General features: G+C 44.1%; 1 protein-coding gene across 2 annotated transcripts; it reads left to right on the top strand.

Annotated features, from left to right (window-relative positions):
- The first annotated feature begins 1,871 nt into the window (after positions 1–1,871).
- Positions 1,872–8,924, top strand: LOC123069550 (nuclear pore complex protein NUP98A). Of its 2 annotated transcripts, none has more exons than XM_044492436.1 (6): positions 1,872–2,363; positions 5,353–6,479; positions 6,616–6,688; positions 6,963–7,014; positions 7,410–7,548; positions 7,676–8,924. In XM_044492436.1, the coding sequence occupies exons 1-6, from the start codon at positions 1,961–1,963 to the stop codon at positions 8,600–8,602; spliced, it is 2,721 nt and encodes a 906-aa protein (XP_044348371.1). In that variant the 5' UTR covers positions 1,872–1,960; the 3' UTR covers positions 8,603–8,924. The 2 variants fall into 2 exon arrangements, with proteins under 2 accessions (XP_044348371.1, XP_044348370.1); XM_044492435.1 differs by having other exon boundaries at positions 6,954–7,014.
- The last annotated feature ends 16,647 nt before the right edge of the window (positions 8,925–25,571 follow it).

Genomic DNA, 25,571 nt, shown 5'->3' with positions numbered 1-25,571 from the left:
AAAAGTAAATATAATAATAACTATTTTATTATTGCATCTAGGGCATATTTCCAACAAACCGTGCCTCTTGCGGAAGGAAGAAAAATAGAAAATACGTATTTTTTTTCCATTTTTGAGAGGCACAACCGTGCCTCTTGTGGAAGCAAATCCGTGCCTCTCGCAGAAGAAAAAGAAAACACGTTTTTTTTCCATTTTCGAGGGGCACGCCCGTGCCTTTTGTGGAAGCAAATTCATGCCTCTCGTGAAAGTAAAGCAATACGTCCCACGGAAGGGAAAAAAAGAAAACACACTTTTTCGCATTTTTTTCAAAAGCTAAGAAAGACCGTTGAAAATTCGAAAACCAAAAAAGCCCATCTAAAAAGCCAAAAATGCGTGAAAATAATAATTCAAAGGAAGCGTTAAGAACGCAACACGTGACGACGGCTAAAAGCACACCAAATGGCGCGCTCTTAGCCCACCACAAATGACCCTTGAGGAGACCTCCGAATGAGCGCTCCTCAATTAGTTGCTATCCCTAAAACAGCGAAATCACTGATTAAGGAGTACTCGTTGCAAAGAACACTCCACTTTCCCAGGTCGTGACAAGTGGCACACATGCAGCGCGCCACTTGTTGCAACCTGTGAGTTTTCCCTTTTTTCTAGATCTGTTTATTCAAAATATTTTATCTCTTAAACTGTGCGTCCATATCTCGAACCGTTTTCACCATTGGATTCCTCGCGTCGAGATCTTCAAAACTAGATCCCATGTTGATATGGTTTGACGAACTTTTTTTTCACAAAAAAACAGGACGAAATAAAACAAATGAAAAAACCGAACCGAGAGCATAATTTTTTCCTTTTCCGAAAGAGGCACGTCCGTGCCTCTCGCGAAATCACAATTGTGCCTCTCGTGGAAGCAAAACCGTGACTCTAGTGGGAGGAAAAAACCAGAAAACGCGTTTTTTTCCGTTTCCGAGAGGCACAGTCATGACTCTCGCGAAAGCACAACAGTGCCTCTCGCGAAAGCAAAACCGTGAATCTCACGAAAAAAACAGAAAATGCGTATTTTTCCCTTTCTGAGAGGCACGACCGTGACTCTCGTGAAAGCACAACCGTGACTCTCACGAAAGAAAGAAAAAAAACCAGAAAACACATTTTTTTCCTTTCCGAGAGGCACGGCCGTGACTCTCGCGAAAGCACAACCATGCCTCTCGCGGAAGTAAAACCGTGACTCTCGTGAAAGAAAAAAAACCAGAAAATGCGTTTTTTCCGTTTCCGAAAGGCACGACCGTGACTCTCGCTAAAGCACAACCGTGCCTCTCGCGGATGAAAAACCGTGACTTTCGTGAAAGGAAAGAAAAGAAAATGCGGTTTTTTGTGCAATTTTTTTTCAATTTTTTTATCGAAAAGCTAACGAAGATCGGGGGGAAACCAAAACGTCGAATAAACCCGAAAAAAATCCGTTTAAAAAGCCGAAAACGCGTGCGAAAAAATAAAAAAACAAAATTCAGAGGGAACGTCCCGAACGCGACACGCGGCAAATGGCTGAGAGCGCGCCAAGTGGCGCCGATCGTTGCGAGGCTCCCGAAGGAGCGCTCGTTAACTAGTTGCTCTCCTAAAACAGCTGAGAAAAAAAATGTGGACTGGTCGACCTGGAAGCGCGATATGTTGCAATAGAGAAAGAAATAAAGCTAAATGGGCCGAGCCTAAGGTGGAAGGAAGGTGTGCGCCAGTTTACGGGAAGAACTATAGGCCCAGGCCCAGCACACATATCGACGTTGAATAAACACCGTCCAACCATCTCGGCCTGGCCCAAGTAACAAGTTTAGGGGCTTCGCTCGTACTAGAAGTTATAGCCCTATTTTCCTCGGCCCGTCCGGTGAGATCGAGAGACTACCGACAGAGGAAGAAGAAACACGCCGCCGTCGACCCCCATCCCCTCCCCCTCCCCCGCCTCCGCCGCCGCCATAATCGAGCAGCCATGTTCGGCTCCACCAATCCGTTCGGGCAGTCGTCCGCTAGCGCTTTTGGGCAGACCTCCAGCAACCCCTTCGGGGCCCAATCGGGGTTCGGCCAGACCAGCACCACCACCAACAATCCCTTCGGCAGCCCGACCACCGCCTTCGGTGCGCAGACCGGGACCACCTCGCCTTTCGGCGCCACCTCCTCCACCGCCGGCGCGTTTGGCCAGCCATCCGCTCCGGCGTTCGGGGCTACATCCACCCCGGCGTTTGGGGCCGCGCCAATTGGCGGATTTGGCCAGCCATCCACGCCGGCGTTCGGCACCCCGTCGTCCTCTCCGTTCGGGAGCTCCACGCCAGCCTTTGGTGCGTCGCCAGCCCCTGCGTTTGGCGCGGGCGCCACATCCTCCGGCTTTGGCAGCGGTTTGTGCTCTGCTCGCAATCTCGGCATTTATCTTCTACCACTATGAACACATTTTATTATTCATTGTATTTTGTTAATTACTGGATCTTTACTGGCCATGCACATGCGCACCTTTTCATTGCTAACCTTGCCGAAATCTATCACAGTTATACCTCGTTTCTTGAAAGGTTAGAATAGAGCTATGCTGAAGCAACCTTTTAGGTTTTGTTATCTGGCTGATTTGCAAAAAAAGAAAAAGGTTTTGTTATCTAGCACTGAAGCTTGATGCTTACTTTGGAATTCCTCTGTCCAACTATTAAAAATCACAACTCTTGCTGGTAGTTCCAAAGGTAGCAAATCCCCCTATTTCGTTATTCTAAACTGGCTCCTAATGCTCCTTTGTAATTAAGGGGCTGTTTGGATGGTGGCTGGGAGTTGCCCCACCAAAAATATCGGCGTTGACTAGTAGGATGGGCTCCTGCTTGGATGGAGGCCAAATCTTCTCAGCGACGCCAATATTTTGGCTAGCAGTTTTGATTTCATGCCCGCTTGCTGGCAAAATGAAGGCGGAGGATTCCCTCTCCAAAATATTGGTGCGCTTTGATTTGATAGGGCAGACGCGGGCCGAATCAGAAAAGCCGTTAAGCCACGTCATTTAAAAATGGTAACCAGGCGCGGGTCGACGTTGTAATGCTGCAGGGCAAGCTCCCTATGCAGTCCTGAATCGTGAAGGCAAAGCAATTATAAGCCATTTGTATCAAGTGCCATGCCTAACTGCCCACTTGTGCACACGTCTGCAACTCTGCATGCACATCTCTCTGTTCTGAAACTGGCTCCTAACGCCTACCAGTAATTAACCATGTCATTTTAAAACGGTAATTAGAAGCAGATCGGCTAACGCGTTATACGTACTCCCTCCGTTTCTTTTTACTCCGCATATAAGATTTGGTCAAAGTCAAACTACACAAAGTTTGACCAAATTTACAAAAAAAAATATGAACATCTACAGTACAAAAACTATATAGTATGAAAATATGTTTCATGGTGCATCTGAATATATCGATTTCATATTGTGAATGTATATATTTTTTAATATAAAGTTAGTCAAACTCTATAATGCTTGACTTTGACCAAACCTTATATGCGGACTAAAAAGAAACGGAGGGAGTACTATGGTGCAAGCACCCCTTTCTACAGTCCTAACTCATGAAGGCAAGCCAATTATAAGCCATTCATATAAACCATCCCTAACTGCCCGATTGTGGACACATTTGCATGCACATTTAATACATATTAAAACCTCTAGATTTGATCTACTTGCTTAAAAAGGAAGTCAAACCATTTTGTACCGAGAGACGGTCCATACGGTAGTACACAACAATCCTTCTGAACATCACAACCGTTCTTATATTTATAAAGATCTAATTAATGTAATGCTTCGAGTAGATACTTTTCAGCTTAAAGGATTGAGGTTCATATATAACTATAGTATTGAAAAACTGCAGTATTTTAGTCTATAGGTACCAGATACCATAGTTTTGACATATCAAACTATTTTGTAGTATTGGGAATACTGGGACAGTGTTTGGCTGGTGCATGTTTACAACGATGTAAATTAGCAAGCTAGCCGGTTCATAGCAGTTGCAAACATGCACGATATTTGCTGGCCAGTGGTTGCAAACTGAACAGCCATGCATAAACAGACCCGGCCGCATGCTATGCATCAGCGGCGCGGCTTGGAAGCACGCGGCGTCGCTCTGGCCTGGCTGCGGCTTGGCCGACAGCGGCCAGCGCGAGCGGTTGGGAGCAGCACATGCGCGGCGAGCAAGGCCACGGCATGGTAGCGTGGCACACGTACGGTGTGGCTATGATCGCACGCAACGGCGTGCACAGGCTCATCCAGCAGTCTGTTGGGAGTTAGCGTTGCAGCCAGCAGCATGTGCGACCATGGCATGAGGTGGCCAGGGGGCTGACCTGATGCACAGCGCGTATGTGGAGCGGAGGAGCACAAGTAGGGTAGGAAGGACACCATTTTTATTTCCATTGCCTTCTCTTGGTTTGTGCCATGGCTGACGATCTTCAGGGCGGTGGCGATGGCTTGGGAGCGAGGAAGGCGATAACGAACAGTCTCGTTTTCTTCGCGTGCTATGTTTTTGAAATAGAAGTCAAGGGTTCTTTTTTTAATGCGGAGAAAATACCACAGTTTTGACAATACGACAGTTTGTTGGGGTTGCCAAACAGCTCACAGTAATTAAAACCATGGTATTTTAATAATCTGTAGTATTCTCATAATACTTGGAAAAAACTGAGCTATCAAACGGGGCAAAAGACAGTTTTGTATAGTTTCGTGAATGATGTGACAAAAGAGAGTCTTTCATGAAAGCATCATCTACAGAAAGACAGATTTGTATGATTTGAAGGACTACACAAATCTAATAGCTTTTATTTTTGTTGATAGCAAGGGCAAGCATCATAAGCAAAAATCCTGTAGCAGTTAACGTGCATGCAGGTATAGGTGCATGAGCTAAAGCGGGAACGGAGTTGTTCGAAAAATGGAGTTCCCTAATTCTCTAAAACACATACATTTCCGTAAGCATATTTGTATGAACCACATTACAAGATTGCCTTTCACACAGTTTGCCAGTATTAAATACATGCATTTGGAACACTCTATACGTGTCTATTTGATGTCTTCTGTATTATACTTCATAGGTAGTATTAACATCGATACATTACCCGCAGCAACCACGTGCACGACACTAGTTTTTTTTAGGGGTTCATAAATGACACTAGTTGTGAGTATTTTATTCAAACATGCTTATATGGATACAGCAGAAGTCATTTGGTAGTTATATTTGTTTTGGCAGCATGTATTCATATTTTCATGTAATGTTTAAGTTTAATGTCGCATTTCACATTTGTTCCACTAAAACCGTTTTTGTTCTTATAATTTTAACCTATAATTTTTTGGTGTGTGATGTAATGCCCTCTACTCTGCAAATTTTGCAGGATCTTTGTTTGGACAAAAGCCAAGTTTTGGTGGTTTTGGATCATCCCCTAGCCAGTCTAGTCCTTTCGGTAGCACATTTCAGCAAACACAGCCAACATTTGGCAACAGCACTTTCGGCGCCACAACTACACCGGCCTTTGGCACCACGACGACGCCATCCTTTGGTGCCACAACCACCCCAGCGTTTGGCTCAACATCAACATCCCTATTTGGGGCTTCCAGCACACCAGCATTTGGCTCCACACCCTTCGGTTCAACCACGACTCCTAGTTTTGGATCCTCAGGAACCACAACATTTGGTGCGAGCAGTGCTCCAGCTTTTGGAGCTTCAAGCACGCCAGCAAATGCTTTTAGTTTTGGTTCTTCCCCATCCTTTGGACAAACAGCATCTGCAACCGGAAGCACTCCGTTCGGAACAACTCCTTCGCCTTTTGGGGCACAAACGTCTCCATTTGGCTCGCAGACAGCAGCACCAGCATTTGGGCAAGCTTCATTTGGAAATCAATCTGGAGGAACCAGAGTACAGCCTTATGTGCAGACACCAGATCCTGACAGTGCTACAAGTGGTACTCAGCCTGCTGCAAAACTTAATTCCATATCAGCCATGCCTGCATACAAAGAGAAGAGTCATGAAGAGTTGAGGTGGGAGGATTACCAGCGTGGAGACAAGGGTGGACCAAACTCTTCTGTAACTCCAGTGGCGAACAGCTTTCCAACTCCGTCGCCAAGTTTTCAAACAAATCCGCCGGCAAATCCATTTGCTAAGCCCTCTACAGGTGGTTTTGGTGCCACTCCGAACCCATTTTCGTCGCCCACAGTTACCCCATTTGGACAAACAAGCAGTTCTGCATTTTCAGCAAATACCTCACCATCTCTATTTGCGAATACTACTACTTCATTATTCAGCACGCCATCGACAACCCCAAATCTTTTCAATAATAGCTTATCCATTAGTAATAATACTCAATCAGCTGGGCTGTTTCAGTCTTCCCCTGCAATAGCGCCATTTAGCCAGTCGTTTAGCCAGCAATCAAGCACCCCAGCTTTCTCCACTGGTATATTCAACACACCGAACCCTGGAATGACCGGAGGGCTGTTTGGCAACACATCTTCACCTTTTCTAACAGTAAGCATCCTATTCCTGTGCAATTGTCATATTTGGGCTTGTACTTATCAATTATCATATTATTATTCCTGTCATGTAATCCTCAACATTGTTTTCCTGCAAATAACACGTTGATCCTCACTCCTTGTATTTTTAGTCAACATTTCAACAATCTGCTCCTGTTCAGCAGACTCCAAGCTTATTCTCATTCCAACCTCAAACCCAACCAGGTTAGTGTTTCTCTCTCCTTACCATTTAGAGGCTGCTTGGCTTGGTGCCAAAACTTGTCAGCCAATATGCAGGCAAGCCAAAAAAAAAGGGTATCTTGCCTGCCTATCAGAACTTGGAATTTTTTTTGACAAGTTCTGGAGTTAACAAATATTGGCTAGCCAATTTTTGACTGCCAACTGAGCATGATCTCACTGCTTATGTTTCATTAATGATTTTGTTTTTAACTTTTTTTTCTGCGTATGCATGCCTGCATGGATACTGAAGCTTCTACAGGTGGATTCACTGGTTTTTCCAACACGATGAATCTGGCTCCATTTGGACAGCAGTATGACTCTTTCCATTTGCTTTGTCAGAAGTACATTTATTCTTTACTTTTTTTCTCTCTAGTGATTTGAATGAACTACTGGTAAGGTGATGGTAAACGATAATGCTGATATATAATCTGGAGATTGGTCGTGTAGTTTGTAGATACAAGAATCTACTCGATGGTTCTTTCAGCTTTTATCTGATAACTTCGAAGTTTGAACTATTGTGTGTTTGTTTGTCTCTACAGTGGAAACACGTTGTTTTGACTTGGTTCATAAATTTAACCTCATAAATGAGTATTAGGCAACACCTGTTATTGCTTCATCCCCATGTAGAATATACTTTTTGAACTGAAGCAAATAGTTTTTCTTTGGACTTGTAAATTTGTAATGACCCGTTGCATATTTGATGCAGAACCACCAGCCAGTCCAATATGGTTATGCAGCCGACTCTTGTTTCAAATCCCTTCGGGACACTTCCAGCAATGCCTCAGATGTCCATTGGGAATGGTGGATCCGCACCCTCTATCCAGTATGGCATATCAAGTTTGCCGGTTAGTTTTTACCATCTTTTAGTATTTGCAGTAGTTTCTGTAGATTGAAGGGCAGTAGAGATGGGCACGATGGGTACTTATTAGCAGTTTGTATTTCTGAGGTTAAAAGCATTTTGCTGCCCTGCAGGTTCCTGAGAAGCCTCTTCCAAGCAGAACAGTATCCATGGTGGTTCCTAGGCATTTGTCGCAGAGAAGGATAAAACTGCTGCCACGAAAATATAATCAGACATCTGATGGGAAGGTTCCGTTTTTTGCCGATGATGAAGAATCTCCTGCAACACCAAAAGCGGATGCCTTTTTTATCCCTAGAGAGAACCCGAGGAGTCTGATAATCCGTCCAACTGACCAGTGGCGTTCACGTAGTGCGGCTGACAGGCAATCAGTACTGAGAGATTCAACTGATCTTGACAAACATAACGATGCTTTGGTTGGGAAGGAGCGCGGCAAGGCTGTTGTGTCACCGGCTCGGTCTGGTTCAGTGGAAAATGGCACCTACCGTGATGAGCACCACCAGGCATTACCTGAGGCGCATGCGAATGGTTCTTCTGTTGAGAAGCTCATACCTAAGCTATCCCAGGCAGATTACTTCACGGAGCCTAGTTTAGAGGAGCTTGCCGCCAAAGAACGTGCTGAACCAGGTTACTGCAGTCGGGTGAGAGACTTTGTTGTTGGACGTCAAGGCTACGGCAGCATCAAATTCATGGGAGAAACTGATGTAAGGGGCCTTGATCTGGAATCAATCGTGGAATTCAATAACCGTGAAGTGATTGTGTACAAGGACGATAACGAAAAGCCCCAGGTTGGTGAGGGCCTGAACAAAGCTGCTGTCGTGACTCTTTTGAACATCAAGTGTGTTAACAGGAAGACAGGCGATCAGTACACGGAGGGTCCAAGGGTAGACAAGTACAAGGAGATGCTGGTGAAGAAGGCTGAGGAGCAGGGCGTGGAGTTCATCTCGTTTGACGCTGCAAAGGGTGAGTGGAAGTTCAAGGTGAAGCACTTCAGCTCCTATGGTTTTGCTGAAGCTGAAGTAGGCCTGGTCGATTCCCTGTAGCTCGGTCGATGGAAGTTGTAACTGGTCTGGGTAACTGATTTGGGAGGACGCTCGTTGTGACGCTTTTGTTTTCTGAATTATATGACTTTCTTTCGTTTCTATGTTTTGTACAAATCTTGTTTGCGTAATGCACAACGTTGCACTAGTTTAGTGTGTGTGTGTGGATTGGATATCGATTTGCTGGTCGTTTCTTGTCGGATGTAGGTTTATGGACGCTTTTGAAAGTCTGTCAAAATTGTGTTGTGATCCGTTCCAAAAAGAAGAGCAAAATAACTATAAAGAAGATTATAGAAGACCTAGCTACATGGCATGTTTGTGTCTTCGTCGTATCTATAATTTTTTATTGTTTCATGTCATTATGTCAATATTATATTTGAGAGCAACACATTGATCCAGTGCTAGTTTCCTTTTTTGCATGTTTCTGTATAAAAATTCATATTAAACGAAGACCAAATGCGATAAAATTTAACGGAGTTTTTTTTGAAATATACATGAATTTTTAGCGTAGGAATCAACGCAAACAGAGTCCCACGGCCTCCACAAGACAACAAGGTGCCACCACCGCTCCCCAGGGCATGACAAGATGTCTTCCGAACACCTCGTAAGTTGGTTGGAGCTCTTCTTCGACCGCAAGAAAACTTATATCAGGGGAAAATCGTGTTAAAATTTCAGTCCGATCGAAGTTACGGATCTCGGAATATTTAAGAAACGATTTTCGTCTAGAAACAGAGACGCGAAACACACACAGAGGGGTCTCCAATCTTGGAGGGGCTCCTACCCTTCGGGAGCCATGGCGGCCAAAGGCCAGAGGGGAAACCCTGCTCCCATCTAGGGGGGAGGCCAAGGAAGAAGAAGGAGGGCTCTCTCTCTCTCTCTCTCTCTCTCTCTCTCTCTCTCCCGGGGTTGGTTGGAGCTCTTCTTCGACCGCAAGAAAACTTATATCAGGGGAAAATTGTGTTAAAATTTCAGTCCGATCGGAGTTACAGATCTCTGGATATTTAAGAAATGATTTTCGTCTAGAAACAGAGACGCGAAACACACACAGAGAGAGATCTTGGAGGGGCTCCTACCCTCCGGGAGCCATGGCGGCCAAAGGCCAGAGGGGAAACCCTGCTCCCATCTAGGGGGGAGGCCAAGGAAGAAGAAGGAGGGGGCTCTCTCTTCCTCTCTCCCGGGGTTGGTTGGAGCTCTTCTTCGACCGCAAGAAAACTTATATCAGGGGGAAATCGTGTTAAAATTTCAGTCCGATCGAAGTTACGGATCTCCGGATATTTAAGAACGATTTTCGTCTAGAAACAGAGACGCGAAACACACACACAGAGAGAGATCTCCAATCTTGGAGGGGCTCCTACCCTCTGGGAGCCATGGCGGCCAAAGGCCAGAGGGGAAACCCTGCTCCCATCTAGGGGGGAGGCCAAGGAAGAAGAAGGAGGGGGCTCTCTCTCCCTCTCTCCCGGGGGCGCCGGAGCGCCGCCGGGGGAACCATCATGACAACAATCTACACCAACAACTTCGCCACTGTCACCACGAACTCTCTCCCTCTCCTTACAGTGGTGTGACCTTTCTTTTCCCGCTGTAATCTCTACTTGAACATGGTGCTTTATACTATATATTATTATCCGATAATGTGTAGCCACCCTATGATGTTTGAGTAGATTCCTTTTGTCATAAGGTTAATTGTGGTATGGTGTGATTGATACAAGTTGTATGTCGATATGGTGTTGTCCTATGGTGCCCTCCGTGCCGCTCGCAAGCATGTGGGATTACCGTTGTAGGGTGTTGCAATATGTTTCTGATTCACTTAGGATGGGTTGCAGGGGTGACGACAACCTAAATCCGAGTAAGAGGATTGTTGCGTGTGAGATTAAAGGGGACTTTACACTTAATACTATGGTTGGGTTTTATCTTAATGATCTTTAGTAGTTGTGATACTTGCTAGAATTCCAATCATAGGTGCATATGATCCAAATATGGAAAGTGTGTTAGCTTACGCTTCTCCCTCATTGCATATGGGAAGTATTTATCATGTTATATTCAATTGCCTATGGGCAATCTTTCTCATCGTTCTACAAAAAGCTCTCTACTCAACTAATTAACTTTTATTATCTCGCAAAGTACTTCTAATTTTATTCTTGAAAATTAGTTTATACTTGTTCTACGTAAATCAAACATTGGTGTGCATAGGGTTGTATCGGCCGACAATAGAAATTGAGAGAATATTAATTCTACCTTTAGCTCTACGTTGGGTTCAACACTCTTACTTATCGAAAAGACTACAAATGATCCCGTATACTTGTGGGATATCAAGACTTTTTTCTGACGGTGTTGCTGTGGAGCAATATCATGGAATGAATATTCTTGTGTGCACTTGTTGGCTTTATATCTAAGTTTTATTTTCTGTTTTAAGTTGTTTTATATCTTTAGTTATGGATTTGGAATACGAAACACCAAAAAAATTAGTTGTATTTGCTACTCATAGAGTGGGGAACCTACTAAAACCCTCGATGTTGGTTATGTGGAAAATATTAAATACAACTTTGATAATTCAGATAAATCCCCATTACAAAACAGTATAACTTGTTGGGAAACGTAGTATTTCAAAAAAAATTGCCTACGATCATGCAAGATCTATCTAGGAGAAGCATAGCAACGAGCGGGGAGAGTGTGTCTACGTACCCTCGTAGACCGAAAGCAGAAGCGTTTAGTAACGCGGTTGATGTAGTCGAACGTCTTCGTGATCCAATCGATCAAGTACCGAACGCACGGCACCTCCGCGATCTGCACACGTTCAGCTCGGTGACGTCCCTCGAACTCTTGATCCAGTTGCGGCCGAGGGAGAGTTCCGTCAGCACTACGGCGTGGTGACGGTGATGATGAAGTTACGGGCGCAGGGCTTCGCCTAAGCACTACGATGATATGACCGAGGTGTAAAATTGTGGAGGGGGGCACCGCACACGGCTAAAGATCAACTTGTGTGTCTATGGGGTGCCCCCTCCCCCGTATATAAAGGAGGGGAGGAGGAGGTCGGCCGGCCACAAGGGGCGCGCCCAAGGGGGGAATCCTACTCCATGTAGGAATAGGTTCTCCCCTTTCCTAGTCCAACTAGGAGAAGAAGGAAGGAGAGGGAGAGGGAGAGGGAAAGAGGGGCCGCGCCCCTCCCCTAGTCCTATTCGGACTCCCCTTGGGGGGGGGGGGCTCCACCTCCTGGCTGCAGCCCCCTCTCTCCCCTTGGGCCCAATAAGGCCCATTACTTCCCCGGGGGGTTCCGGTAACCCCTCCGGCACTCCGGTTTTATCCGAAACTCTCCGGAACGCTTCCAGTGTCCGAACAACATGGTCCATTATATCAATCTTTATGTATCGACCATTTCGAGACTCCTCGTCATGTCTTTGATCTCATTCAGGACTCCGAACAATCTTCGGTACATCAAGTCACATAAACTCATAATACCAATCATCATCGAACGTTAAGCGCGCGGACCCTACGGGTTCGAGAACTATCTAGACATGACCGAGACACATATCCGGTCAATAACCAATAGCGAACCTGGATGCTCATATTGGCTCCTAAATATTCTACAAAGATCTTTATCGGTCAAACCGCACAACAACATACGTTGTTCCCTTTGTCATCAGTATGTTACTTGCCCGAGATTCGATCGTCGGTATCTTCATACCTAGTTCAATCTCGTTACTGGCAAGTCTCTTTACTCGTTCCGTAATGCATCATTCCGTACCTAACTCATTAGTCACATTGCTTGCAAGGCTTATAATGATGTGCACTACCGAGAGGCCCCAGAGATACCTCTCCGACAATCGGAGTGACAAATCCTAATCTCGATCTATGCCAACTCAACAAACACCATCGGAGACACCTGTAGAGCATCTTTATAATCACCCAGTTACGTTGTGACGTTTGATAGCACACTAAGTGTTCCTCCGGTATTCAGGAGTTGCATAATCTCATAGTCATAGGAACATGTATAAGTCATGAAGAAAGCAATAGCAACAAACTAAACGATCATAGTGCTAAGCTAACGGATGGGTCTTGTCCATCACATCATTCTCTAATGATGTGATCCCGTTCATCAAATGACAACTCATGTCTATGGCTAGGAAACTTAACCATCTTTGATTAATGAGCTAGTCAAGTAGAGGCATACTAGGGACACTCTGTTTGTCTATGTATTCACACATGTACTAAGCTTCCGGTTAATACAATTCTGACATGAATAATAAACATTTATCATGATATAGGGAAATATAAATAAAAACTTTATTATTGCCTCCAGGGCATATTTCCTTCAGTCTCCCACTTGCACTAGAGTCAATAATCTAGATTACATAGTAATGATTCTAACACCCATGGAGTCTTGGTGCTGATCATGTTTTGCTCGTGAGAGAGGCTTAGTCAACGGGTCTACAACATTTAGATCCGCATGTATCTTGCAAATCTCTATGTCCCCTTCCGACACTTGATGATGGATGGAATTGAAGCGCCTCTTGATGTGCTTGGTTCTCTTGTGAAATTTGGATTCCTTTGCCAAGGAAATTGCACCAGTATTGTCACAAAAGATTTTCATTGGACCTGATGCACTAGGTATGACACCTAGATTGGATATGAACTCTTTCATCCAGACTCCTTCATTTGCTGCTTCTGAAGCAGCTATGTACTCCGCTTCACACGTAGATCCCGCCACGATGCTTTGCTTAGAATTGCACCAACTGACAGCTCCACCATTCAATATAAATATGTATCTAGTTTGTGACTTAGAGTCATCCAGATCAGTGTCAAAGCTTGCATCGACGTAACCATTTACGACGAGCTCTTTGTCACCTCCATAAACGAGAAACATATCCTTAGTCCTCTTCGGGTATTTCAGGATGTTCTTGACCGCTGTCCAGTGATCCACTCCTGGAGTACTTTGGTACCTCCCTGCTATACTTATAGCAAGGCACACATCAGGTCTGGTACACATCATTGCATACATGATAGAACCTATGGCTGAAGCATAGGGAATGACTTTCATTTTCTCTCTATCTTCTGCAGTGGTCGGGCATTGAGTCTGACTCAACTTCACACCTTATAACACAGGCAAGAACCCTTTATTTGCTTGATCCATTTTGAACTTCTTCAAAACTTTATCAAGGTATGTGCTTTGTGAAAGTCCAATTAAGCGTCTTGATCTATCTCTATAGATCTTGATGCCCAATATATAAGCAGCTTCACCGAGGTCTTTCATTGAAAAACTCTTATTCAAGTATCCTTTTATGCTATCCAAAAATTCTATATCATTTCCAATCAACAATATGTCATCCACATATAATATTAGAAATGCTACAGAGCTCCCACTCACTTTCTTGTTAATACATGCTTCTCCAAAAGTCTGTATAAAACCATATGCTTTGATCACACTATCAAAACGTTTTTTCCAACTCCGAGAGGCTTGCACCAGTCCATCAATGGATCGCTGTAGCTTGCACACTTTGTTAGCACTCTTTGGATCGATAAAACCTTCTGGTTGCATCATATACAACTCTTCTTCCAGAAATCCATTCAGGAATGCAGTTTTGACATCCATTTGCCAAATTTCATAATCATAAAATGCGGCAATTGCTAACATGATTCGGACGGACTTAAGCATCGCTACAGGTGAGAAGGTCTCATCGTAGTCAACTCCTTGAACTTGTCGAAAACCTTTCACAACAAGTCGAGCTTTGTAGACAGTAACATTACCGTCAGCCTCAGTCTTCTTCTTGAAGATCGACTTATTCTCTATGGCTTGCCGATCATCGAGCAAGTCAACCAAAGTCCACACTTTGTTCTCATACATGGATCCTATCTCAGATTTCATGGCCTCAAGCCATTTCACGGAATCTGGGCTCATCATCGCTTCCTCATAGTTCGTAGGTTCGTCATGGTCAAGTAACATGACCTCCAGAACGGGATTACCGTACCACTCTGGTGCGGATCTCACTTTGGTTGACCTACGAGGTTCAGTAGTAATTTGATCTGAAGTTTCATGATCATCATCATTAGCTTCCTCACTAATTGGTGTAGGAATCAATGGAACTGATTTATGTGATGAACTACTTTTCAATAAGGGAGCAGGTACAGTTACCTCATCAAGTTCTACTTTCCTCCCACTCACTTCTTTCGAGAGAAACTCCTTCTCTAGAAAGGATCCATTCTTAGCAGTGAATATCTTGCCTTCGGATCTGTGATAGAAGGTGTACCCAACAGTCTCCTTTGGGTATCGTATGAAGACACATTTCTCCGATTTGGGTTCGAGCTTATCAGGTTGAAGCTTTTTCACATAAGCATCGCAGCCCCAAACTTTAAGAAACGACAACTTGGGTTTCTTGCCAAAATACAGTTCATATGGTGTCGTCTCAATGGATTTAGATGGTGCCCTATTTAATGTGAATGTAGCCGTATCTAAAGCATAACCCCAAAACGATAGCGGTAAATCAGTAAGAGACATCATAGATCGCACCATATCTAATAAAGTGCAATTACGACGTTCGGACACACCATTACCCTGTGGTGTTCCGGGTGGCGTGAGTTGCGAAACTATTCCGCATTGTTTCAAATGAAGACCAAACTCGTAACTCAAATATTCACCTCCACGATCAGATCGTAGAAACTTTATTTTCTTGTTACGATGATTTTCCACTTCACTCTGAAATTCTTTGAACTTTTCAAATGTTTCAGACTTATGTTTCATCAAGTAGATATACCCATATCTGCTCAAATCGTCTGTGAAGGTCAGAAAATAACGATACCCGCCGCGAGCCTCGACACTTATCGGACCGCATACATCAGTATGTATTATTTCCAATAAGTCTGTTGCTCGCTCTATTGTTCCGGAGAATGGAGTCTTAGTCATCTTGACCATGAGGCATGGTTCACAAGCATCAAGTGATTTATAATCAAGTGATTCCAAAAGCCCATCAGCATGGAGTTTCTTCATGCGCTTTACACCAATATGACCTAAACGGCAGTGCCACAAATAAGTTGCACTATCATTATTAAACTTATATCTTTTGGCTTAAATACTATGAATATGTGTATCACTACTATCGAGATTCAACAAAAATAGACCACTCATCAAGGGTGCATGACCATAAAAGATATTACTCATATAAATAGAACAACCATTATTCTTTGATTTAAATGAATAATCATCTCGCATCAAACAAGATCCAGATATAATGTTCATGCTTAACGCTAGCACCAAATAACAATTATTCAGGTCTAAAACTAATCCTGAAGGTAGATCTAGGGGTAGCGTACCGACGGCGATCACATCGACTTTGGAACCATTTCCTACGCGCATCGTCACCTCGTCCTTAGCCAATCTTCGCTTAATTCGTAGTACCTGTTTCGAGTTGCAAATATGAGCAACCGAACCAGTATCAAATACCCAGGCACTATTGCGAGCATTAGTAAGGTACACATCAATAACATGTATATCAAATATACCTTTCACTTTGCCATCCTTCTTATCCACCAAATACTTGGGGCAGTTCTGCTTCTAGTGACCAATCCCTTTGCAGTAAAAGCACTCAGTCTTAGGCTTAGGTCCAGACTTGGGCTTCTTCACTTGAGCAGCAACTTGCTTGCCGTTCTTCTTGAAGTTCCCCTTCTTCCCTTTGCCCTTTTTCTTGAAACCAGTGGTCTTGTTAACCATCAACACTTGATGCTCCTTTTTAATTTCTACCTCCGCAGCCTTCAGCATCGCGAAGAGCTCGGGAATAGTCTTGTTCATCCCTTGCATGTTATAGTTCATCACGAAGCTTTTGTAGCTTGGTGGCAGTGATTGAAGAACTCTGTCAATGACACTATCATCAGGAAGATTAACTCCCAGTTGAGTCAAGTGGTTGTGGTACCCAGACATTCTGAGTATATGTTCACTGACAGAACTATTCTCCTCCATTTTGCAGCTGTAGAACTTATTGGAGACTTCATATCTCTCAATTCGGGCATTTGCTTGAAATATTAACTTCAACTCCTGGAACATCTCATATGCTCCATGATGTTCAAAACGTCGTTGAAGTCCCGCTTCTAAGCCGTAAAGCATGGCACACTGAACTATCGCGTAGTCATCAGCTTTGCTCTGCCAAACGTTCACAACGTTCGGTGTTGCTCCTGCAACGGGTCTTGCACCTAGCGGTGCTTCCAGGACATAATTCTTCTGTGCAACAATGAGGATAATCCTCAAGTTACGGACCCAGTTTGTGTAGTTGCTACCATCATCTTTCAACTTAGCTTTCTCTAGGAACGCAATAAATTCAAAGAAACAGTAGCACGTGCTATTGATCTACAACAACATAGACATGCAAAATACTATCAGGTACTAAGTTCATGATAAATTAAAGTTCAATTAATCATATACTTAAGAACTCCCACTTAGATAGACATCCCTCTAATCATCTAAGTGATCACGTGATCCAAATCAACTAAACCATGTCCGATCATCACGTGAGATGGAGTAGTTTTCAATGGTGAATATCACTATGTTGATCATATCTACTCTATGATTCATGCTCGACCTTTCGGTATCATTGTTCCGAGGCCATATCTGCATATGCTAGGCTCGTCAAGTTTAACCTGAGTATTCTGCGTGTGCAAAACTGGCTTGCACCCATTGTATGTGAACGTAGAGCTTATCACACCCGATCATCACGTGGTGTCTCGGCACGACGAACTGTAGCAACAGTGCATACTCAGGGAGAACACTTATACCTTGAAATTTAGTGAGAGATCATCTTATAATGCTACCACCGCACTAAGCAAAATAAGATGCATAAAGGATAAACATCACATGCAATCCAAATATGTGACATGATATGGCCAACATCATCTTGTGCTCATGATCTCCATCACCGAAGCATCGTCATGATCTCCATTGTCACCCGACACGACACCTTGATCTCCATCGTAGCATTGTTGTCGTCTCACCAACTATTGCTTCTATGACTACCGCTACTGCTTAGTGATAAAGTAAAGCAATTACATGGCGATTGCATTGCATACAATAAAGCGACAACCATATGGCTCCTGCCAGTTACCGATAACTCTGTTACAAAACATGATCATGTCATACAACAATTTATATATCATCATGTCTTAACCATATCACATCACAACATGCCCTGCAAAAACAAGTTAGACGTCCTCTACTTTGTTATTGCAAGTTTTACATGGCTGCTACGGGCTTAGCAAGAACCGTTCTTACCTACGCATCTAAACCACAATGATTTTTTTGTCAAGTGTGTTGTTTTAACCTTCAACAAGGACCGGGCGTAGCCATACTCGATTCAACTAAAGTTGGAGAAACAGACATCCACTAGCCACCTCTGTGTGAAGCACGTCGGTAGAACCAGTCTCATGAACGCGGTCATGTAATGTCGGTCTAGGCCGCTTCATCCAACAATATCGCCGAATCAAAGTATGACATGTTGGTAAGAAGTATGACTATTATCGCCCACAACTCTTTGTGTTCTACTTGTGCATATAACATCTATGCATATAGCTGGCTCGGATGCCACAGTTGGGGAACGTAGTATTTCAAAAAATTTGCCTATGATCACGCAAGATCTATCTAGGAGAAGCATAGAAACGAGCGAGGAGAGTGTGTACGTACCCTCGTACACCGAATGCGGAAGCGTTTAGTAACACGGTTGATGTAGTCGAACATCTTCGCGGTCCAGCCGATCAAGTACCGAACGCACAACACCTCCGCGATCTACACACGTTCAACTCGGTGACGTCCGTCAAACTCTTGATCCAGCTAAGGCCGAGGGAGAGTTCCGTCAGCACAACGGCGTGGTGATGGTGATGATGAAGTTACGGGCGCAGGGCTTTGCCTAAGCACTACGACGATATGACCGAGGTGTAAAACTGTGGAGGGGGGCACCACACACGACTAAAGATCAACTTGTGTGTCTGTGGGGTGCCCCCGCCCCCCGTATATAAAGGAGGGGAGGAGGAGGCTGGTAGGCCACAAGGGGCGCACCCAAGGGGGGGAATCCTACTCCAAGTTGGAATAGGTTCCCCCCTTTCCTAGTCCAACTAGGAGAAGAAGGAAGGAGAGGGAGAGGGAGAGGGAAAGAGGGGCCGCACCCCCTCCCCTAGTCCTATTAGACTGCCCTTGGGGGGGGCACCACCTCCTAGCCGCAGCCCTCTCTCTCCCCTTGGGCCCAATAAGGCCCATTACTTCCCCGGGGGGTTCCGGTAACCCCTTCGGCACTCCAGTTTTATCCGAAACTCTCTGGAACGCTTCCGATGTCCGAACTATTGGGTAACGTAGCAGAAATTCAAAAATTTTCCTACGCGTCACCAAGATCTATCTATGGAGAGACCAGCAACGAGTAGAAAGAGAGTGCATCTACATACCCTTGTAGATCACTAAGCGGAAGCGTTCAAGTGAACGGGGTTGATGGAGTCGTACTCGTCGTGATTCAGATCACCGATGATCCTAGTGCCGAACGGACGGCACCTCCGTGTTCAACACACGTACAGCCCGGTGACGTCTCCCACGCCTTGATCCAGCAAGGAGAGAGGGAGAGGTTGAGGAAGACTCCATCCAACAGCAGCACAACGGCGTGGTGGTGATGGAGGAGCGTGGCAATCCAGCAGGGCTTCGCCAAGCACCATGGGAGAGGAGGAGGAGGGAGAGGCATGGCTGCACCAACGAGAGATCAAATCGCGTGTTATGGGCAGCCCCATGCCTCAATATATATAGGGGGGAAGGGGGCTGCGCCCCCTTTAGGGTTTTCCCACCCCTAGGGGCGGCGGCCGGCCCTAGATGGGTTTTGGGGTGCGGCCAAGAGGGGGGGGGAGGAGTCCATCCTCCCCAAGGCACCTCGGAGGTGCCTTCCCCCTTGAGGACTCTTCCCTCTAGGGTTCCCTAGGCGCATGGGCCTCTTGGGGCTGGTGCCCTTGGCCCATGTAGGCCAAGGCGCACCCCCTACAGCCCATGTGGCCCCCCGGGGCAGGTGGCCCCACCCGGTGGGCCCCCGGGACCCTTCCGGTGGTCCCGGTACAATACCGATGACCCCGAAACTTGTCCCGATGGCCGAAACAGGACTTCCTATATATAAATCTTTACCTCCGGACCATTCCGGAACTCCTCGTGACGTCCGGGATCTCATCCGGGACTCCGAACAACATTCAGTAACCACATACAAGCTTCCTTTATAACCCTAGCGTCATCGAACCTTAAGTGTGTAGACCCTACGGGTTCGGGAGACATGCAGACATGACCGAGACGTTCTCCGGTCAATAACCAACAGCGGGATCTGGATACCCATGTTGGCTCCCACATGTTCCACGATGATCTCATCGGACGAACCACGATGTCAAGGACTCAATCGATCCCGTATACAATTCCCTTTGTCTATCGGTATGTTACTTGCCCGAGATTCGATCGTCGGTATCCAATACCTTGTTCAATCTCGTTACCGGCAAGTCACTTTACTCGTTCCATAACACATCATCCCGTGATCAACTCCTTGGTCACATTGCGCATATGATGATGTCCTACCGAGTGGGCCCAGAGATACCTCTCCGTTTACACGGAGTGACAAATCCCAGTCTCGATCCGCATAAAACAATAGATACTTTTGGAGATACCTGTAGTGCACCTTTATAGTCACCCAGTTACGTTGTGACGTTTGATACACCCAAAGCACTCCTACGGTATCCAGGAGTTACACGATCTCATGGTCAAAGGAAGAGATACTTGACATTGGCAAAGCTCTAGCAAACGAACTACACGATCTTTGTGCTATGCTTAGGATTGGGTCTTGTCCATCACATCATTCTCCTAATGATGTGATCCCGTTATCAACGACATCCAATGTCCATAGCCAGGAAACCATGACTATCTGTTGATCACAACGAGCTAGTCAACTAGAGGCTCACTAGGGACATATTGTGGTCTATGTATTCACACGTGTATTACGATTTCCGGATAATACAGTTATAGCATGAATAAAAGACTATTATCATGAACAAAGAAATATAATAATAACACTTTTATTATTGCCTCTAGGGCATATTTCCAACAGTCTCCCACTTGCACTAGAGTCAATAATCTAGTTCACATCGCCATGTGATTAACACTCACAGGTCACATCGCCATGTGACTAATACCCAAGAGTTTACTAGAGTCAGTAGTCTAGTTCACATCACTATGTGATTAACACTCAATGAGTTTTATGTTTGATCATGTTGCTTGTGAGAGAGGTTTTAGTCAACGGGTCTGAACCTTTCAGATCCGTGTGTGTTTTACAAATCTCTATGTCATCTCCTAGATGCAGCTACCACGCTCTATTTGGAGCTAATCCAAATAACTGTTCTACTTGGAGCTATTCTAAATTGTTGCTCCATTATATGTATCCGGTATCTCTACTCAGAGCTATCCGGATAGGTGTCAAGCTTGTATCGACGTAACCCTTTACGACGAACTCTTTTACCACCTCCATAATCGAGAAAAATTCCTTAGTCCACTAATTTCTAAGGATAACTTTGACCGCTGTCCTGTGATCCATTCTTGGATCACTCTTGTACCCCTTGACTGACTCATGGCAAGGCACACTTCAGGTGCGGTACACAACATAGCATACTGAAGAGCCTACATCTTAAGCATAGGGGACGACCTTCGTCCTTTCTCTCTATTCTGCCGTGGTCGAGCTTTAAGTCTTAACTTCGTACCTTACAACTCAGGCAAGAACTCCTTCTTTAACTGGTTCATCTTGAACACCTTCAAGATCATGTCAAGGTATGTGCTCATTTGAAAGTATTATTAAGCATTTTGATCTATCCTTATAGATCTTGATGCTCAATGTTCAAGTAGCCTAATCCAGGCTTTCCATTGAAAAACACTTTCAAAATAACCCTATATGCTTTCTAGAAATTCTACATCATCTCTGATCATCAATATGTCAATAACATATACTCATCAGAAATTCTATAGTGCTCCCACTCACTTCTTTGGAAATACAAGTTTCTCATAAACTTTGTACAAACCCAAAATCTTTGATCATCATCAAAGCATACATTCCAACTCCGAGATGCTCACTCCAGTCCTTAGAAGGATTGCTGGAGCTAGCATACCTTTTAGCATCCTTAGGATCGACAAAAACTTTCTGATTGTATTACATACAACCTTTCCTCACGAAAACTGGTAAGGAAACTCGTTTTGATATCCATTTGCCAGATTTCATAAATACAGCTAATGCTAACATGAATCCGACGGACTCTAAGCATCGCTACGAGTGAGAAAATCTCATCGTAGTCAACTCCTTGAACTTGTCGGAAAACACTTCGCCACAAGTCGAGCTTCACAGATGGTGACATTACCATCCACGTCCGTCTTCTTCTTAAAAGATCCATTTATCTCAATGGATTGCCGATCATCGGGCAAGTCCATCAAAGTCCATGCTTTGTTCTGATATATGGATACTATCTCGGATTTCATGGCTTCTAACCATTTGTCGGAATTCGGGCCCACCGTCGCTTCTCCATAGCTCGTAGGTTCATTGTTGTCTAGCAACATGACCTTCAAGACAGGATTACTGTACCACTCTGAAGTAGTACGTATCCTTGTCACCCTACGAGGTACGGCAGTGACTTGATCCGAAACTTCATGATCATTGTCATAAGCTTCTACTTCAATTGGTGTAGGTGCCACATGAACAACTTTCTGTGCCCTGATACACACTGGTTGAAGTGATGGTTCAATAACCATATCAAGTCTCCACCATCCTCCCACTCAACTCTTTCGAGAGAAACCTTTCCTCGAGAAAGGACCCGATTCTAGAAACAATTCATATTGCTTTCGGATCTGAGACAGGAGGTATACCCAACTGTTTTGGGTGTCCTATGAAGATGCATTTTATCCGCTTTGGGTTCGAGCTTATCAATCCTGAAACTTTTCCACATAAGCATCGCAGCCCCAAACCTTTAAGAAACGACAACTTAGGTTTCTCTAAACCATAATTCATACGGTGTCATCTCAACGGAATTACGTGGTGCCTTATTTAAAGTGAATGTGGTTGTCTCTAATGCCTAACCCATGAACGATAGTGGTAATTCGATAAGAGACATCATGGTACGCACCATATCCAATAGGGTGCAACTATGATGTTAGGACACACCATCACACTATGGTGTTCCAGGCGGTATTAATTGCGAAACAATTTCCACAATGTCTTAATTGTGTGCCAAAACTCGTAACTCAGATATTCATCTCTATGATCATATCATAGATATTTTTATCCTCTTATCACGACGATCTTCCAACTTCACACTGAAATTACTTGAACCTTTCAATAATTCAGACTCATTATTCATCAAGTAAATATACTCAACATCTACTCAAATCATCTGTGAAGTAAGAACATAATGATATTCACTGCATGCCTCAGCACTCATTGGACTGCACACATCAAAATGTGTTACTTCCAACGAGTTGCTATCTTGTTCCACTTTACTAAAAGTGAGGCTTTTCAGTCATCTTGTCCATGTGGTATGATTTTCATATCTCAAGTGATTCAAAATCAAGTGAGTCCAAACGATCCATTTGCATGGAGTTTCTTCATGCATATATACCAATAGACATGGTTCACATGTCTCAAACTTTTCTAAAACGAGTGAGTCCAAAGATCCATCAACATGGAGCTTCTTCATGCGTTTTATACCATTATGACTTACATGGCAGTGCCACAAGTAAGTGGTACTATCATTACTATCTTATATCTTTTGGCATGAACATGTGTATCACTACGATCGAGATTCAATAAACCATTCATTTTAGGTGTAAGACCATTGAAGGTATTATTCAAATAAACAGAGTAACCATTATTCTCCTTAAATGAATAACCGTATTGCGATAGACATAATCCGATCATGTCTATGCTCAACGCAAACACCAATCTCGATGGTAGAGGGAGCGTGCGATGCTTGATCATATCAACATTGGAAACACTTCCAACACATATCGTCAGCTCACCTTTAGCTAGTCTCCGTTTCTTCCGTAGCTTTTATTTCGAGTTACTAACACTTAGCAACCGAACCGGTATCTAATACCCTGGTGCTACTAGGAGTACTAGTAAAGTACACATTAACATAATGTATATCCAATATACTTCTATCGACCTTGCCAGCCTTCTCATCTACCAAGTATCTAGGGTAATGCTGCTACAGTGGTTGTTCCCCTTATTACAGAAGCACTTAGTCTCGGGTTTGGGTTCAACCTTGGGTTTCTTCACTAGAGCAGCAGCTGAATTGCCGTTTCATGAAGTACCCCTTTGTTCCCTTGCCCTTCTTGAAACTAGTGGTTTCATCAACCATCAACAATTGATGCTCCTTCTTGATTTCTACTTTCGCGATGTCAAACAACGCGAATACCTCAAGGATCATCATCTCTATCCTTGATATGTTATAGTTCATCACGAAGCTCTAGCAGCTTGGTGGCAATGACTTTGGGGAAACATCACTATATCATCTGGAAGATCAACTCCCACTCGATTCAAGTGATTGTTGCACTCAGACAATCTGAGCACAAGCTCAACGATTGAGCTTTTCTCCCTTAGTTTGTAGGCTAAGAAAATTGTCGGAGGTCTCATACCTCTTGACGTGGGCACGAGCCTGAAATCCCAATTTCAGCCCTCAAAACATCTCATATGTTCCGCGATGTTTCGAAAACGTCTTTGGTGCCTCTACTTAAACCATTTAACTGAACTATCACGTAGTTATCAAAACGTGTATGTTCGATGTTCACAACATCCACAAACGACGTTTGGGGTTCAGCACACTGAGCGGTGCATTAAGGACATAAGCTTTCTACTGATCGCATAATCGCTACTATCAACTTTCAACTATAATTTTCTCTAGGAACATATCTAAACAGTAGAACTATAGCGCGAGCTACGACATAATTTGCAAAGGGTCTTTTGACTATGTTCAGGATAATTAAGTTCATCTTATGAACTCCCACTCAGATAGACATCCCTCTGGTCATCTAAGTGATCACATGATCCGAGTCAACTAGGCCGTGTCCGATCATCACGTGAGACGGACTAGTCATCATCGGTGAACATCTTCATGTTGATCGTATCTACCATACGACTCATGCTCGACCTTTCGGTCTCCGTGTTCCGAGGCCATGTCTGCACATGCTAGGATCGTCAAGTTAACCCTAAGTGTTTTCACTGTGTAAAACTGTCTTACACCCGTTGTATGTGAACGTAAGAATCCATCACACCCGATCATCACGTGGTGCTTAGAAGCGACGAACTGTAGCAACGGTGCACAGTTAGGGGAGAACACTTCTTGAAATTTTGTAAGGGATCATCTTATTTACTACCGTCGTCCTAAGTAAACAAGATGCATAAACATGATAAACATCACATGCAATCAAATAGTGACATGATATGGCGAATATCATTTTGCTCCTTTTGATCTTCATCTTCGGGGCTCCATGATCATCATCGTCACCGGCATGACACCATGATCTCCATCATCATGATCTCCATCATCGTGTCTTCATGAAGTTGTCACGCCAACGACTACTTCTACTTCTATGGCTAACGCATTTAGCAATAAAGTAAAGTAAGTTACATGGCGTTCTTCAATGACACGCAGGTCATACAAAAATAAAGACAACTCCTATGGCTCCTGCCGGTTGTCATACTCATCGACATGCAAGTCGTGAATCCTATTACAAGAACATGATCAATCTCATACATCATATATCATTCATCACATTCTTCTTGGCCATATCACATCACATAGCATACCCTGCAAAAACAAGTTAGACGTCCTCTAATTGTTGTTGCATGTTTTACGTGGCTGCTATGGGTTTCTAGCAAGAACGTTTCTTACCTACGCAAGACCACAACGTGATATGCCAATTGCTATTTACCCTTCATAAGGACCCTTTTCATCGAATCCGTTC

Source organism: Triticum aestivum, chromosome 3B, assembly GCF_018294505.1.
Source record: "Triticum aestivum cultivar Chinese Spring chromosome 3B, IWGSC CS RefSeq v2.1, whole genome shotgun sequence".
NCBI lineage: Eukaryota > Viridiplantae > Streptophyta > Magnoliopsida > Poales > Poaceae > Triticum > Triticum aestivum.
The sequence above is the reverse complement of the archived record's forward strand: the minus strand, read 5'-3'. Positions and strand labels throughout refer to the sequence as shown.

Bases quoted from the DNA above. Each gene is read 5' to 3' on its own strand.
- LOC123069550 (XM_044492435.1), top strand. From the start codon at position 1,961: ATGTTCGGCTCCACCAATCCGTTCGGGCAGTCGTCCGCTAGCGCTTTT. The intron at 7,015-7,409 runs GTATGACTCTTT...TATTTGATGCAG, and splicing joins CTGGCTCCATTTGGACAGCA to AACCACCAGCCAGTCCAATA. The intron at 7,549-7,675 runs GTTAGTTTTTAC...GCTGCCCTGCAG, and splicing joins ATGGCATATCAAGTTTGCCG to GTTCCTGAGAAGCCTCTTCC.